At 43.9% G+C, this 18622-nt stretch overlaps 1 protein-coding gene across 4 annotated transcripts in view; it reads right to left on the bottom strand.

Annotated features, from left to right (window-relative positions):
- Positions 1-9247: 9247 nt before the first annotated feature.
- The window catches only part of TRANK1 (tetratricopeptide repeat and ankyrin repeat containing 1), a 389483-nt gene continuing 380108 nt past the window's right edge, over positions 9248-18622 (bottom strand). For all 4 annotated transcript variants that reach the window (XM_077491750.1, XM_077491748.1, XM_077491751.1 and 1 more), the window contains one exon: positions 9248-11505. In XM_077491750.1, coding sequence (XP_077347876.1) covers positions 11411-11505 — 95 coding nt within the window. In that variant the 3' untranslated portion in view covers positions 9248-11410. The remainder of the gene's footprint in view (positions 11506-18622) is intronic.

The raw sequence follows: 18622 nt of genomic DNA, 5'->3' as shown, positions 1-18622 counted from the left end.
ATGGCTGTTTACCACGTGATCGGCCGTGATGAAGTCACGGCCGATCACAGATGGTTACACCCCGAACGTGCACGGCGCATGCGCGCGAGCGCGCTGCACGTCGGTGGCGGCGTGTTCCCCGGGAACACTGCTCGTCACCGACGCTGGTAAACAGCCATTGGCCGGCTGTTTACCCACGTGATCGGCTGTGATCCTTTCACAGCCGATCACTAAAATGTAAACAAACCGCGGTAACGGGATGTTACCGGGTTCTCCTCCTCACACACCGATCGTGTGTGAGGAGGAGATTGCGGTAACATCTCGTTACCGCATACAGTGTACACCAATCACACTGATTGCCCCCCCCAATAAAGAGGACCTGTCACCACCCCTCATAGTACCTGTCAATCACAGTCCATCAGAGTACCTGTCACAGTCCATCAGAGTATTTGAGTACCTGTCCCAGCCCATCAGAGTACCCGAGTACCTGTCCCAGCCCATCAGAGTACCCGAGTACCTGTCCCGGCCCATCAGAGTACCCGAGTACCTGTCCCGGCCCATCAGAGTACCCGAGTACCTGTCCCGGCCCATCAGAGTACCCGAGTACCTGTCCCGGCCCATCTGAGTACCCGAGTACCTGTCCCGGCCCATCTGAGTACCCGAGTACCTGTCCCGGCAGATCAGGGTACCCGAGTACCTGTCACGGCACATCAGGGTACCCGAGTACCTGTCACGGCACATCAGGGTACCAGAGTACCTGTCACGGCCCATCAGGGTACCCGAGTACCTGTCACAGCCCATCTGAGTACCCGAGTACCTGTCACAGTCCATCTGAGTACCCAAGTACCTGTCACAGTCCATATGAGTACCTGTCACTGCCCTTCAGAGTACCCAAATACCAGTCACCAAACCATCAGAGTACCTGTCACCAGGCCATCAGAGTACCTGAGTACTTGTCACCAGGCCATCAGAGTACCTGAGTACTTGTCACCAGGCCATCAGAGTACCTGAGTACTTGTCACCAGGCCATCAGAGTACCCGAGTACCTGTCACCGTCCATCAGAGTACCCGAGTACCTGTCACCGTCCATCAGAGTACCCGAGTACCTGTCACCGTCCATCAGAGTACCCGAGTACCTGTCACAGTCCATTAGAGTACCGAGTACCTGTCACAGTCCATCAGGGTACCCGAGTACCTGTCACAGTCCATCTGTGTACCCGAGTACCTGTCACAGTCCATCTGTGTACCCGAGTACCTGTCACAGTCCATCTGAGTACCCGAGTACCTGTCACAGTCCATCTGAGTACCCGAGTACCTGTCACAGTTCATCTGAGTACCCGAGTACCTGTCACAGTCCATATGAGTACCTGTCACCGCCCTTCAGAGTACCCAAATACCAGTCACCAAACCATCAGAGTACCTGTCACCAGGCCATCAGAGTACCTGAGTACTTGTCACCAGGCCATCAGAGTACCCGAGTACCTGTCACCAGGCCATCAGAGTACCCGAGTACCTGTCACCAGGCCATCAGAGTACTCGAGTACCTGTCACCAGGCCATCAGAGTACCCGAGTACCTGTCACCAGGCCATCAGAGTACCCGAGTACCTGTCACCAGGCCATCAGAGTACCCGAGTACCTGTCACCAGGCCATCAGAGTACCCGAGTACCTGTCACCAGGCCATCAGAGTACCCGAGTACCTGTCACCAGGCCATCAGAGTACCCGAGTACCTGTCACCAGGCCATCAGAGTACCCGAGTACCTGTCACCAGGCCATCAGAGTACCCGAGTACCTGTTACCAGGCCATCAGAGTACCCGAGTACCTATTTGCAGCCCATGTCTCATAGAATATACGTTGGGGTGTTTGCTTTCCAAAATGGGGTCATTTTGTGGGTAATTTCACTGTCCTGGTGGTCCAGGACCTTCAAAAGTGTGATGGGTAGGAATGAAATGAGATGTGTCATTTATGCTCCTAGAACGCCTGAACGTACTACTTCAATGTTCGGCCTCTCTATGTGGCCAGGCTGTGTAAAAGTCCTACACATGTGGTATCGCCATACTCGGGAGGAGTAGCAGAATGTATTTTGGGGTGTAATTTTTGCTATATACATGCTATGTGTTAGAAATATCTTATAAATTGACAATTTTGTGTAAAAAAAAAATGCGTTTTAATTTTTTTCCACATATTCCAAAAACTTCTGGAAAAAAATGAACCGTTCAAAAGACTCATTATGCCTCACAGATTATACGTTGGGGTGTTTGCTTTCCAAAATGGGGTCATTTTATGGGAAATTCAATTGTCCTGGTACTCCAGGGCCTTCAAAAGTGTAATAGGTGGTTGAGAAACGAGATGCGTAATTTTTGCTCGTAGAACGTCTGAAGGTACTACATCAATGTTAGTGCTCTGTATGTGGCCAGGCTGTGTAAAAGTCTCACACACGTGGTATCACCGTACTCGGGAAGAGTAGCAGAATGTATTTTGGGGTGTAGTTTTTGCTATATACATGCTATGTGTTAGAAATATCTTATAAATTGACAATTTTGTGTAAAAAAAATGTGTTTTCATTTTTTTCCACATATTCCAAAAACTTCTGGAAAAAAATTAACCATTCAAAAGACTCATTATGCCTCACAGATTATACGTTGGGGTGTCTGCTTTCCAAAATGGGGTCATTTTATGGGAAATTCCATTGTCCTGGTACTCCAGGGACTTCAAAAGTGTAATAGGTGGTTGAGAAATGAGATGCGTCATTTTTGCTCGTAGAACGTCTGAAGGTACTACATCAATGTTAGTGCTCTGTATGTGGCCAGACTGTGTAAAAGTCTCACACATGTGGTATCGCCGTACTCGGGAAGAGTAGCAGAATGTATTTTGGGGTGTAATTTGTTGTATGCATATGCTGTGTGTGAGAAATAACCTGATAATATGACAATTTAGTAAAAAAAAAAAATCTTCATTTTGCAAAGAATTGTGGAAAAAAATGACAACTTAAAAAAACTCACCATGCTACTTACTTAATACCTTGGGATGTCTACTTTGTAAAAAGGGGTCATTTGGGGGGTATTTGTACTTTCCTGACTTGTTAGTGTTTCAAGAAATGAGATACACCTGATGTACTGAAGGCCTCATCAGAAGTGATCAATTTTCAGTGATTGGCACCATAGTTTGTAGACTCTATAACTTTCACAAAGACCAAATAATATATACTAATGTGGGTTATTTTTACCAAAGATATGTAGCAGTATAAATTTTAGCCAAAATTTATGAAGAAAAATTACTAATTAGCAAAAATTTATGACAGAAACCAAGAAAAATGCATTTTTTTCACAAAATTTACGTTTTATTTTATTTATAGCACAAAAAATAAAAAACCCACTAGTGATTAAATACCACTAAAAGAAAGCTCTATTTGTGTGGAAAAAAGGACGCAAGTTTCATATGGATACAGTGTTGGATGACTGAGTAATTGTCATTCAAACTGTGAGAGCGCTGAAAGCTGAAAATTGGTCTGGTCAGGAAGGGGGGTGTAACTGCACTGTATTGAGGTGGTTAAAGCGGTTCTTCACCCTAAAGGGGAAGTTCCGCTAGTATTATCCCTCCCCCCCTCCGGTGCCACAATCGGCACCTTTCGGGGGGGAGGGGGGTGCAGTTACCTGGATAATCCAGGTAACTGCACCCACTTCCGGCCAGACCGCCGCATGGCTCCGCCCACCGCCGCATGGCTCCGCCCCCGTTGTGTTCTGGGAAACACACAGTTCCCAGAGACACAGCGGGGAACCAGCGCAGCGCGACTCGCGCATGCGCAGTAGGGAACCGGGCAGTGAAGCCCTCTTGCTTCACTTCCCGATTCCCTGACAGAGGATGGCGGCGGTGGCTGCAGCGAGACGAGCGATCGCTCGTCATCTGCCGCCGACATCGCTGGAACCTGGGACAGGTAAGTGTGATATTATTAAAAGTCAGCAGCTGCAATATTAGTAGCTGCTGGCTTTTAATATTTTTTTTTTTTTGTGCAGCTCCTCTTTAATATACCATTCTTATTGATATATTAAATTTCTCCTATTTCAAACCCCCCCCCCCCCACCCACTACCCCTCTCACTTTGTGATACATTCCCAATTAGTAACATAACATAGCGTGACACCCCTCATTCCAACATTTTCAATTCAATTAATTTAAATGCCATTAATAAAACCAGTATTATTGATTAGTATGTTGAAAAAAATTAACAAATTCTTCTAGATACCACATTCCTTCACATCACGTGGGGGGAAAAAAAAAAAGAAAAAAAAAAGAAGAAAAATAGTCAATTCTTAACATTTTGAATAGACAAATGTGATAAGCATTTTTTCCCTGTGAGGTAGTGCACCTTGTGTATCCCCCACCCGCCTCCACACCCGGTATTTTTACATCTACTGGTGAATCCAACTACTTTAAATAGCTCTTCTCTTCTATTTACTCCAGAAAAAAAAAAAAAGAAGGGGGGGGGGGGGACAAAATCGCAATTTCTAAGGCATAGCAATCTTTAAAAGTCCCCTTTGTGTTCATCTAACCATCTTTCAACCTCGATTGGGGTATTGAAAAATAAAGTTGAACCCAAAGCAATCACCCGCAATCGGGCCGGATACAACAAGGCATAAGTTATTTTGCTATTTTATATTTCTGAAGGATGTGCTTGACGGGAATAAACTCTACCCGCTTTTTTTGCAACTCTGGTGAGAAGTCTGAATAGAACGACACTCTAGTCCCCTTATAGAAGATGTCCCTCATGTCTCTGGTCTTTTGCAACAAAATCATCCGGTCATTATAATTCACTAATTTAAATATTAGTGGTCTAGTGCGTTCACCTGGCTGACGAGACCTAGCAGGGACTATGTGTGCCCTTTCTATTGCGAATAACGGAGAGAAAGGGGTATCCCCTAAAAGTTCTTTCAACCAGCTTTCTAGGAAGGCTATGGGGTTAGAGCCCTCGCTACTCTCCGGCAGACCAATCAGACGCAGGTTGTTCCTGCGATTTCTGTTGTCCATTTCATCTAGCTTATATGCCTGCTTGGAAATTTGATTCTGTAGTGTCATTATTTTTTGTTGTAATGGTGATAGCTCGTCCTCAACCGTGCTTAATCTACCTTCAAGTGCGCCAGTTCTTTCCACGGTGTTGCTCAGCAATTGGCTCATCGAATGTAGTTCATTTTTTATACCGCTCAGCTGGTTATTAAGGCCAGAAATAGAGTCTTTACATTCATTTATTGCCAGAAATATGTCCCGCAATGTAGGTTCGCAATCCTCAGTTTCGGGGGGCTCTATTGGGTTGACTACATCATGGGCAGCCTTGCCATCCCCTAACCCTGGGTTGCTCGCGTTTTTCCTGGTGCTTGGGGTGGCGGAGCCCGATGCTGGTTGACCTGCACTTCTCCTATCTAAGGATGCACCCTGCGTCTTTATTTGCCCCGCCAACTGGTGGTGGCCTCCTTTATATGGTGAGGTTACATGGGCAAAACGTTCAAGTTTTGCGGCTGCTGCCACCGCAGGGACCTGGTTCACTTTCTCTTTTGCTGATCGGGTTTTATGACCCCCTCGCCATGCGACATATCTTCGGTGGAACTCTTACTTAACATAATTGCAAGTTTATATTGCTAAACAGAAAAACCAGGAAAAAGGAAAAAATCAGCTAAAAGAAAAGCCAATGGGGGGGGGGGGGGGAGCACCACCCCCACCTTGTCTCCAATTGCTCTGCTTCCAATCCATCCTTCCTGGTGCCTAGTATTTAGATACAGTATCCTCGATCCGCTAGGCTGATAGTCTATCCATAAAGGAATAAAACCTTGAAATGCTGCAAGTACTGCAAGTACTGTAAAGTACTATAAAGAGAGAAGAGGGGGGGAGGAGCTCTTTCCTACTTTCAAGCCAGATGTCTCTGCGTTAGTAATACCACTATCAGCAATCTAAGGGCTCCCCCCCCCGCTCATGCTCATGCAGGTACCTTTAAAAGTCAGTCTAGTCCTCCACAATGCGCCATTCTTCCTCGCTGAGCTGTATCACATCAAATATCTCGCCGGGATCCCGCAGCAGCTTGTCAGCGATGAGACTCCTCAGCTTCCTCTTCTGCACGCTGCGTTCCAAGCTGCATTCCACTGCTCCGGAAGCCTCGCTGGAACTCGGGCAGCGGCGAGATCTCCCTCAGCTTCTCCGAGTCACTGCTCGGCTCTCTATTCAGGGAGGGGGGGAGGTAAACGGCTCAAGCGGCTAGTCTCATCAGGTGGCTCAGCGCTCACACGGAGCTTCCATCGGGGAGAGCAATGGGACGGTGCATCTGCGTCCACTCACTCACACTCACTCCTCCATCCGGCCACGCACCGACTTCAGGGGGTAGGATGAGTTTTAACCACTTCAGTACCGGACACTTTCACTCTCTTTCTGCCAAGGGCAATTTTCATTTTTTTTTACACCCGCATTGCTTATCACAGTGATAATCACCGTAATAAGCAATCGGCAATACTGTCCAATGGATTCATTCATGAATGACTGCATCCAGGCTTGGACATCTATCCCTGATGTACTCTTGGAATAATAGTTTATATAGTTATAGTTCATGTACATTGGTTGAGCGGGTAGCAGCTGTTAGCAACACAGAGATGTTGTCCCTTGAAGGGCATCAGTAACAGGAATCTCTTGCATGCAGGTTCTGCAGCCAACACTTCAGCCAGAGAAAGTTCCTCAAGTTCGCTGACAGATTCAGTGGGGTAGTCCACTTTTTATCAAAGTCCCTCTCAATGGTGTAAGGTTGCTAATCATTTAGAAGGAGCAAATAACTTGTCAGGATACTTCCAATTTTCCTACAGGTTGGCAGCAGCCAACATTGCATGAATCAACACACCAAGTGGTTATCTGCTGTTAGGGACAGATATCCAAGCCTAGAAGCATCTGACTGTATCCAGGCTTGGATATCCATTCTTGATTAAAAGGTAACTGCTTGGTGTACTGCTACATGCAGAATTTTTTTAAATGTTTTATCTGTCTCATAATATCCTGCATGACTGCAGTAAAATTTTCCCAGGAAGGAGCCGAGGCAGGGGCAACACCAGGTGGAGCTAAAGCAGGGGTTGACAAATTTGCTTTGAATTTAGGAGCCAGTTGAAAAAGTTAGGAGCCAGTTTTTTTTTTTTTTTTAAGAGTGGTATGGATTGTCAGCTCCCGGGATAAGGCCAGTCATTTTCACCCCCTATCCCTAACGCACAACGGAGCACCCAGTCAATAACTCCAATGTAACGCTGTTACATCAGGGTTATGGGCTGACCAGAAAGAGTAGGGCTGGCAAAAGATGGAACTGGTTGGCTTAGGCAGGTGGCACTGGTTTGGGACTGACAGATGGTACTGGTTGCCACTGGCAGGCACGTGGAACTGCCAGATGGCACTGACAGGTGACATTGATTGGCACTGGCAGGTGACACTGGTTAGCATTGGCAGGTGGCACTATTGGCAGTGGCACTGGCAGGGATTGGCGGTGGCACTGATTGGCGGTGACACTCGGCACTGGCAGGTGGCACTGGTTGGCGGTGGCACACTGAGCACTCTGTTATTGAAAAGTAACAGAGCTGTCAGAATTGAGCTTAATGTCGGGGGAGGGCAGGACCCAGCCGGCGTGTGAAACTGACAAGTAACAGAAGCAGATCTGTCAGATTTGAGCTTGATGTCGGGATGGGTGGGACTCAGCAGCTATCAAACATCAGCCAACGATTGGGCTGCTTAAGAAAAGGGGTGGGGCCACATACAAGTAGCGCCCACCCAGATGTCATTGGCTGGTGTTTAATAGCGGCCAAGTCCCACTCACCCCGGCCGGGTCCCGCCCACATCCCGTTCACCCACCCGACATCAAGCTAAAATCTGACAGATCCTCCTCTCTCAGTTGCTTCTCAGTTTCACACACTTGGCACAACGCTTGGTGCTTGCCAGAGCCACTGAGTGTGGAGGAGGGAGGAGGACGGCAGTCAGTGTTAATGCGCTGCATGTCTGGGGCATCAATAGTGAGTGGGCTGGTGGCAGCTTAGGCGCCAGGTTGTGATTTCTGGTCGCATTGGCGACCTGGTGCCTGGGGTTTGTCGAGCCCTGAGCTAAAGAACAATCCAAGGATGGCACTGACTCTAGCAGAGGGCATATTCAAGACCATCAGTGTCAAGCACCATCAGAACAATTGGTGTGCTGGAGCCACCTGCTTCACCATGTGTAAAGAACCAAATATGTTGCACTGCAAGGTGGAAAACAACTTTGCACATGGGTACATGGCTAGGCCTCAGATACTTAGAAATATGGCTAATGGATAGCAGGAACAGGTTCAGGCAGCCAAAGGTGATCAAGTCACTGAAGGAGGACAGAGATGAACTGCTGAGAGTTCCACATTTTACTTGCAGTCAGGAGCAGCAGCAGGATGGTGTTTCCTCTATACTGAATGCCAGAATAGGCATGTCACTCCACCCACTGGATATCAATGCATGATATCTACACATCAATCCCTTCCAGGGTAAACCGATGGAGGCTGGGAAATTTAAATGGCATTCAAAAGTCCTAGTAGCAAGACAGTACTCTCAGTGCTTGGCCCAAACAGCCAATTCACATTGGGGAGAAGAACGAACAGAGGAAAGCAATCATTTTATGGAATTAGGGATGTTAAAAGATCTTAATATTTTAACCCCTTAATGCTGCCTCCCGGAAATCCTTTAAGAGGCTGTACAGCTTCCGTATTATAGGACCACTTTGGCTATCACAGATGTCACATGATCGGAAGCCCATATTCCCCTGGTTTCCAATCAGAAGCCTTGACCAAGACATACCAGTGACAGCACAGGTGGTGTGCTGGGAGCGTGCTTTAAGCACATAACCTCATGCCGCCATGCATATATATACCTTATGCAGTCAGCAGGCTTTAAATAATCTTCAAGTTGTAATGAAACCTGCTAGCGAACTTGTATAAAGGGACAGTCATCACTCCCATTATGATTTGTATTTAATATCCCCATACAGGTGCTGAGGGATGCTATATAGGATTTACCAAAGCTGCTTGAAGTATGCTGAAATCTTCGCAAATTGCTTGCTGGTCACAAACTGCTTTTATACACAAGGCCAAAAAGAAGAGTTTGCATTTTCACTGTATTTTTTCCAACTGGTTAAGGAACTCCATAACAATATCTTCACTGATAAAGGAACAGTATTCCAAGGAATGTACATTTATTTGCTCAGGATAAGTAATTGTATCTCTAGTTATAAAGAACACACATAATATTTTCAAAGAAATCAGTTTATTAAACATGGTGTGATCAACAAAAGTCCAATCACAAACATACAAATTCAAAGGAAACAAATCTCACAATAGAAAATGTAAAAAAAAAATATTCCTGTAAACAAAAAATGTATGTTTTTTTTTTAATTAACACAACATTATTTGAACACTACTTTAAATCGACACTTCTTGAAAGTATAAGATTCCCATCTGTTTTACAGCCCCCAGCTCATTACCATCCACATAAGAGCCAGGAGCCTTTTGAAGCCTGATCCTATACTGCAAACCTGCTGTGCTATGAAAGACTGAAAAGGAGCTGGCTATTGAGGTCAATGATCATCTAACAATGGCCTTTTGGAAGTAAGATTAAAGTATTTACCTCAAACTCTGATAAAATTAAGTAGTTTATGAACCTGGCTCCTATTTGAATGCTCCAGGTTCTCACTTCTAGCCCTGTCATCTTCCAGTCCATTACATCTCTGGCAATTTGTATAAGCCATGTACTCAAAGGGAGTTTTACTGTAGGACAAGTAAGGCTTCATGTACACAAGACGTTTTTACAACCTCTGAAAAACGATTTAACTTGACAGATATTATCCCACGTTTAAAACATCCATTTTGCCGCATTTACATGCTGCGTTTAAAAAAAGAAATTATTCAAAATGGTCAAAAATGAAAAACACCTGTAAACGAAACAGGGCTAAACGTGAATTAACACATTTAGAAGTGTTTGGCAATTAAAATGCCTCTGCTTCTTCTGAACCCATTTTTTGTGTTCCAAAAAAGCTTCTAAGTAGTTGGAAAAAATGCCCAACTGCTCCTAAACATCCGTTTAGCAACAGCAGTGTCAATGAGGCCTATCTAACTCAGCAGACCACAGCTCGGTACTTTACGCTGGTTCAACAACAAAGGTATAAGTTATTTATACACTCTTTACCTGACCTTCCATTCAATGAAAATGCTTTGGTGGTCTTTTAAAACAAAATAAAGAGATCAGAAACTTAGTGCTAAGAGAACTTGGGGGGTACTATACCCATTTTAGGATTTTAAAATATAAAAGTGAAACTTAAAAATAATACTACAAAAAAACCCAGAACTATCTATTACAGCTTTGCAGAATGCTTTTAATGAATAATAATTTCTAAATACTTAAGACACCAATCATGTTCAATGCCAAATAGCACAAAACCAGTAAAGGATATTTTAGATTTTAAGTGTATACATACGGCATTAGGTTTGTAGAAACCTATGCATCTGTATTCACTTTTTGGTTGCAATGAATGCCTGATAAATTGCAATGTTGCTTAGAAGATTTTGGTTAACGCACAACTCCACATAGTGGTCTAATACAGAGGCAAAACATATATTTGGAAACGGTTTTACCTGCCAAATTGGTTGGTTTTGAAATATATATCCCTTTTCTGTGCTTCCCAATCAGAAAGGCTACAATGCAATTTCTTGGTGTCACATCTAACTCTGGAAGCTATGAAGCTTACTGAAAATACTAATGTGACCTTCCTGGCAGCACAGTGTGTGAATCACAGAACTGGCTTAACAGAATGAAAAACTAAAAAAGTGAACATATGTATAGCAACTTTGTTTTCCTGGAGTTTTTTTTTTTTTTTTTTTTACATCCTTATAATACGTATATAAATAAAATGAGAAATTGGCAAAAAGAAGTCTAAAATAATTTGAGATTATTCCATAACTGACCTGAGTGATTGCTTTCAATTGCTATATGCAATATATACAGTGGCATTATACATATTTAAGTGCAATATCACAAGTCACCCAACATAATAAAAGAATGTGCTTCATTAAGATTTAATAAACTTATAGTTGGTAAATGTTACCATTTCAATGTATTTCAGGCTGATGAGGCTTTAATACAAATGCCAACATTGCTCAGGTAAAGATCAAATCACTTCACCTAGTAAACAAAAATTAAAATATCACAGTTAAACTTGCTAACTTATTAAAACCCATAACTAGCCTCCTTAACCAACTGCTTCTGTGTAATATTTGGGTCTTCTAACTTAGAAGAAAAGTTTGAGAGAGTTAATCACTTTTCAACACAATATATTTGTTTTGTGGCACAAAGGGCCTCAAGTGATTTGTTTATATCTCAAACAGCCATTATGCTTGGCTAAATGATCCGCAGAATCAATGTCGTTTAGCCTTTCGCTTGCCTCTCTTTGCTTTCTTGTTACAGAGTTCTTCAAAGTCTCCATAGTCTACTTCATATTCTTCTTGAAACCCTGGAACCCAAACAAGATAGTTAAAAAACAGTGCACAAGAACGATAATTGTAGCAAAGTAAGTAAGTTTTTGTGGTACAACATTGCATATGGATGCAGTATAACAGCAACACTTCAAGCGGAGCCAGCAAGAAAACAATGTCCAAAGCTCTTTGGTACACAATGGTACCCATTACTAGCCAGGGGAAGGAGGCTGGTTTCATTTAACAAAGCAACAAGTACAGTTTTCAGACTACCATAAACATTTTCATATACCCATTTTGACAAATCTTAAAATAAAGGTGCCCTGAATGTTGATTGTAAGTCTCCATTGGGTTTCCAGCAAACTGAAAAAAGTGCCTAAAAGATCACACTTTTCATTAAATTTTAGAATTAAAAAAAATGCTAATCACATTAACAGTGTCACTAAACTCTCCACCCCAGGAGTGATCACTTCAGCCCCCCCCCCCCCACTTTATTTAGCTGCCAGCAGTGAAGAGATCTACTTAGAAACATAGCGGGTGACAGCTGAGAAAGGCCAAGTGGTCCTTCATGTCTGTTCCTTATTTATTTTCTGAGTATAGCTCTATATCCCAAGTATGTTTAACTTTACCTGCCTATGTCTGCTGAGAGTCCAACCATCAGTTATTCCCTTCAGTAAAAGAATACTTTCTAATGTCAGTTTGGAACTTTCCTCCTGCTAGGTTGATGTTATGTCCTTGATCTTGGCTTTACATAAAATACTGTTCTCCTGAACAAATATTGAAAATACTTCTTTCTTGAACCTTACTTATAAGGTCATATTTAAAGCAGAGTGGATAAAAATCAATGATAAAAAAAAATCCTAAAAATGTTTTCTTTTTTATTTAAATCAGATTTTTTAGATGGTTATCAAATGTCTTTTAATAAAATGCTTTTGGAGTAAAAATCTATTTAACTACTTCAATACAGGGCATTTTCATCCCCTTCCTGCCCAGGCCAATCTTCAGCTTTCAGCGCCCTCACACTTTGAATGACAATTGCACGGTCATGCGACATTGATGTTGTACCTACGTACCTATGTAAGTACATTTTGATAATTTTTTTCCCCACAAATAGAGCTTTCTTTTGGTGGTATTTGATCACCTCTGCGGTTTTTATTTTTTGTGCTATAAACAAAAAGACTGAAAATTTAAAAGAAAAACAAACAATATTTATTACTTTTTGCTATAATAAATTTCAGATTTAAAAAAACAAAACAAAAATAAAACTATTTTTTTTCTCAGTTTAGGCCGATATGTATTCTACATATTTTTGGTTAAAAAAAATAAAAATAAAAAAAATCGCAATAAGCGTATATATAGATTGGTATGCACAAAAGTTATAGCATCTACAAAATAGGGGATAGATTTATGTCATTTTAATTAACTTTTTTTTTTTACTAATTTTTATTGTGACCGTGACATTGTGGCGGACAGATCGGATACTTTTGACACTATTTTGAGGCTATTGGCATTCATAAAGCGATCAGTGCTTTAAAAATGCATTGATTACTGTATAAATGTCACTGACAGGGAAAGGGCTAATACTAGGGGCACTGAAAGGGGTTAAATGTGTGTCCTAGGGAGTGTTTCTATCTGTGGGGGAGGGGACTGATCAGCGCTCCTATATACAAGGAACATACGATCAGTTCTCCTCTCCTCTGACAGGACGTGAATCTGTGTTTACACACACAGATCCATGTCCCTGCTCTGTGATGAGCAATGGCGGGTGCCGGGCGGACATTGCAGCCGCCTGGCACGCACACCGGGTCCCCAGTGATGCGGCGAGCACCCTCCACAATGCTGGGAAGACAAAGCCGTCATATGACGTCCGCCCGGAGGGAGGAAGGGTTCCTGCTGCCGTTATTTTACAATACGGCAGTAGACAAGTGGTAAAGATTGTATCTTAAATAGAAAACTATCATAATTTAGTATATTTAGCATGAAATGGAGCTTAGTTATGTAGCATGAGGCTGTATATTCTGCAATATTTACATTTTTGGTAAACTCATTCAATGAATCCAAGCTCTGCAAGCTGAGATAGCATGCACTGCATTGAAGCATTCACACAAATTCACAGTAACCATGAGATACAACAAAGTACAGGAATATTCCTTTATCCCACTGTTTTGCAAACCTATGTACACTACAAACTGTATGATTGAATCGGTTCCAATAGCGCTGCTTTGCTAATATGACAGCCTATTATTCTAAATAGGAAACCTTCATTAAAGATATTAAAGATTCTAACTAACAGCAAGAATAAGTCCTTACATTTAGAGAGCACCTGTCATTTCGGATCCATTATGGCAGCGCCTGTTAGGCATCCACTTACCTGCTGCCGCCACATCCCTCACCTTGTTGTGTCACTGCCGCCACGTCCCTCACCTTGTTGTGTCACTGCCGCATCACCAGCCATCTCATTAAAGTGAATGGAACAGTCATTGATTCAATAGCGGGTCAGAAAGAGGATGAGCTGCTGTGGTTAGGCTACCCATAGACTGTTCGAATCTTGGCCAGTTCAGCAGGAACCAGCTGAGATTTAAACCAAGCATGGGCAGGCTAAATGTACCAAGTTGGCCGAATGATCAACTTGGGTACAATCAGCCTGCCAGATTTACATGCGACTATCGCCAACTGCTGCTATAGCCACTAGCAATAATCGCTGACTTCTGCCAGCGGGGATGGCTTCTCCCTCCCTCCCGCTGGAGAACACAATGCCTCGGCAGGAGGGATTCGCCTGTCAGCACGGTTTGTGTTGAAGGGGGAATTGTGCAAATGTCTTTCTTGCACTGACTATGGCCTGCCTTAGGGATAGATGACTGACCCTGGACACAAACAGCTTTTATCCAGGAGCAGTTATCCGCCCATTGCTGCAAGTAATCGCTGGCTGTGTGGTAACATACAAACCCATTTCAGCTTATGGCTGCCTTGTACAAAGTGGGCGGCTGCAGCTGAATCCACCTACATCCAGCCACATAAATCCTGCTGGATTCTTGCTGCAGTAGAAACATTTTTGTCATCTGTATAAAACTCAAGTTTCTGCAGTCTATCCTGATATGTTTTACCCCTCAGACCATTTACCAATTTTATTGCCCATCTGGATTTGTTTGAATAATATTTTTCCAGGTGAGGGGGCCTCAAAACCGGACACAATATTCTAAAGGAGGTCTAACTAAAGATTTTTATAAGGCATTAGGACTCTTTAGAGCTGCACCTCAGAATTCAATTAGTTATCTCCACTGCTAAGCTACACGGTTTGCCCATTTGCCTATTTTCCAATCATCTGAACTAAGCATCCCCAAATCTATTTTTTCTCTGTAGTTTTGGCCAACACTGTACAACCAATATTGTACTCTATCAGAGGATTATTTTTGTCTAAATGCAATAATTTGCATTAAGATAGCACTTCTGCGTATGGAGGAGCATGTGAGTGCCACTATCTAGTGATTGCTCAAGCGCTGTCACGTGGGTACAGAGGAATATCCTTTAGTTCTGTGGAATCGCAGACAAGAAGGTGTGAGCTTAGGGCCAGTTTACTCCAGACGCAGTTCCATTTTTTCTGCACCAATACAGTCAGTTCCAGTCAGTTTCTGCACTGGAAACTGACCAGAAACTGACTGCATAGTGTGAACTAGAGCCATTGGAATACACGGAAAACACTGTGCATGCATTTTAGCGCAGAAAAAAAAGCACACGGAACTGCGTCTGGTGTGAAGTGGATGTAAAACCTCACATATACCCAGTGAAGTGAACAGCCTCAAACGATACACAGGAGTGAAACATCTCCCTACATAAAGTTTTACTTGATTATCTGGGGTCTTTAGCTTTATATATTCTTTAAAAAGTGCACATTGTGTTACAGATTTTCTCTTCTCTTTAAATGGTATTTAAACCACACATGTGAGGTATCACTGCAATCAGTAGAGTGGGAGCAATAATTCCCCAGACCTCCTCTAACTCAAAACATGCAACCTGAAGAATTCTTTAAACGTGACCTATGGAGATTTTTAAGGGTAAAAGTTTGTCGCCATTCCACGAGCGGGCGGAAATTTGAAGCGTGACATGTCGGGTATCAACTCGGTGCAACATTATCTTTCACAATATAAAAAAAAAAAATTGGAATAACTTTACTGTTGTCTTACTTTTTAATTAAAAAAAGTGCGCTTGTAAGACGGCTGCGCAAATATTGTTTGAAAGAAAGTATTGCAATGACCACCATTTTATTCTCTAGGGTGCTAAAACAAAATATATTTGTTTGGGGGGTATAAGTAATTTTCTAGCAAAAACAAATGTTTTTAACTTGTAAACACCAAATCTGAAAAAGAGGCTTAATAGTTTTTTTAGTGAAGCGTTTTTGGAGCAGCACATTCATTTGAATGGGCCTCCCTCTGCTCCAAACAATCTTGGTAGAGCCAGGAGCATTTACAGTTGCGATTTTAGCCGTGAATGTAGTGCATTTGTTGCTCGACAATCGTGGCAAAATCACACAGCGTTTGGGGTGCCATTAAGAAATAATGGCATCGCAAACAAATTCCGCTTTTTGCCTCGATTTTGGAATTGTGGTTAGAATCGTGGCGATTCCGCCCACAATTCAAATTACTCAGGTGTGAATGGAGCTTAAGTCAGCCATAGATGGATCAAAGTTTGGCTAGTTCAACAGGGACTGGGCAAATTTTCATACATGTATGGGAAGGCTAATTGTACAGAAATCAATCTCTCGATTTACTTCTGTACAACAGGCCTGCTGGAAAAAAACAGGATCTTTTTGTACTCACCGTAAAATCCTTTTCTCTGTAATTCACCGACCGACACAGCTCCTCTCTGAAACCATTGGGCTGTTATTAGGGCGGTCCCTTGGGTAACAACCCTCGCGTCTGCAGACAGACCTCAGTACGTCAACAAGCAGTATAACAAACATAAAAGGAGGGGCGGGTGCTGTCGATCAGTGAATTACAGAGAAAAGGATTTTAGGGCGAGTACAAAAAATCCTATTTTCTCTTATATTCCCTGACAGACACAGCTCCTCTCTGAAACCCTTGGGACCTCCCCAAACAGTGCCAAACGAGGAGTGGGAAAACAGCATAAAACTTCATCCACCATGGCAAGTGGGAACTAGTGAAACTTTACCCACAAAAAAAAAACAACAATGCGTGGAAAAACCACCACAAAATCAGGGCATCCTCAACAGGAATGATTACCTAAAACCGCACCAAACTGCGGAAATAATGCAACAGTGCATTAACATAACAGTACTGTGTTTTTATCGAAAAACCAGGAAAAACTGAAAATATATATTGCATATTCAATTGCAACTACACGGCCGCCTGCAAAACTTTGCGGCCAAAACCGGCATCAGCACTGACGTCTACCTTGTAGAACTTGGTAAACATGTGGACAGACAACCAGGTCGCCACTTTACACACCTGAGCGACAGACGCTTGGTGTCGGAAGCCCAAGACGTTCCGATTGCCCATGTGGAGTGGGCCAAGACCAGAAAGGGGGGCACCTGCCCCTTCAATCCGTAGGCTTGTACTACAATCTGTCTGATCCACCTGGAAATGGTGGCCGACGAGACCGCCATGCCTTTCTTGGGACCAGCCACCAAAACGAACAGCGAGTCTGACTTCTGAAAGGATGCAGTGGCAGACAAATACACCTTCAGAGCCCAAAACACATCCAGAGCATGAAGGGCCACCTCCTTAGGGTGCTTCGGCTTAGGACACAGAGATGGTAATACAATGTCCTCATTGATATGAAAAGCCGAGACCACTTTCGAAAAGACGGTTGCAGATGCAACACCACCTTATCCTTGTGGATAACCAGATAGGGCGACTTGCAAGACAAGGCACTAGTTCTGAAACCCTCCTGGCCTGATGTGATGGCCACTAGGAAGACCACTTTCTGGGAAAGAGTCAACAGGGGAATCTCCTTGATATTTGCAAACAATGGTTTTTGAAGCGCCAACACCAGGTTCATATCCCAAGGGGGTAACGGTGGACGCACCGGAAGGACTACATGTCGTATCTCCTGAACGAAGGTACTCACTAAGGAGTGAGATGCCAGGGGTCACTGAAAAAAAAGACAGCTAAGGCTGAAATTTGCCCCTTAATGGTGCTTAAAGCCAATTTCTGGTCTACGCCTTGCTCAAGAAACAGTAGGATCCTGGATATGGAAAAGGAGCGCGGATGCCATCCTTTCTCCTCACACATGGTACGATGGTATATCTTCCAAGAAGAAGATTTCCGTGCTCTCAACATAGTCGGGATCACCGAGTCCGACAGACCCCGGTTCCTCAACATCTGGCTCTCAATAGCCATGCCGTTAAAGCCAACGATGGTAAAGCAGGATGGAGAATCAGACCTTGAGACAGATGGTTCTCTCGCAACGGCAGTCACCAGGGAGCGTCTGCCACCAAATGCACCAGGTCTGCATACCAGGGACGCTGAGGCCAATATGGGGCAACCAGTATCACTGGGATCCCCTCGGCTTCCACTCTGTGAAGCCGACATGGTAACAGTTTCAGTGGAGGAAAGGCGTAGATCAGCTGGTACTGATCCCACGGAGCCACCAGCGCATCTGATGCGTCTGCCCACGGATCTCTTGTCCTGGAAACTAATCTTGGCCCCTTCCGATTGAGACGGGAGGCCAGAAGATCCACGTCTGGTGTGCCCCACTACAGGCACAGCAACCTGAATATCTCCGGATGCAATGCCCATTCTCCTGGGTCCAGCATCTGTTGTCTAGTCTGCCTGCCAGTTCTCCACTCCCGGGATGTAAATGGCCGACAGGGCCAGTACGTGTCGCTCTGCCCACTGAAGTATGTGAGCGACCTCCCTTGCAGCGGCTGAGCTTCTTGTTCCCCCTTGGTGAATGACGTATGCCACCGCAGTGGCGTTGTCTGACTGGATCCTGATCGGATGCCCTTGCAGTCTCGTCAACCACGTGGAGAGGCACAGCCTGATCGCTCTCAATTCGAGAAGATTGATCGGCAACTTGGATTCTTCCGTCGACCAGAGGCCCTGAGCCGATTGAACCCCCATCACTCCACCCCAGTCGGATAGACTGGCATCCGTAGTGATCACTGTCCATCTCAGAGGTAGGAATGAGTTTCCTGAC

This window comes from Lithobates pipiens, unplaced genomic scaffold (genome assembly GCF_037356315.1).
Source record: "Lithobates pipiens isolate NorthernLeopardFrog02 unplaced genomic scaffold, aLitPip1_a1.2 Scaffold_19, whole genome shotgun sequence".
In the NCBI taxonomy this organism is placed as follows: Eukaryota; Metazoa; Chordata; class Amphibia; order Anura; family Ranidae; genus Lithobates; species Lithobates pipiens.
The sequence above is the reverse complement of the archived record's forward strand: the minus strand, read 5'-3'. Positions and strand labels throughout refer to the sequence as shown.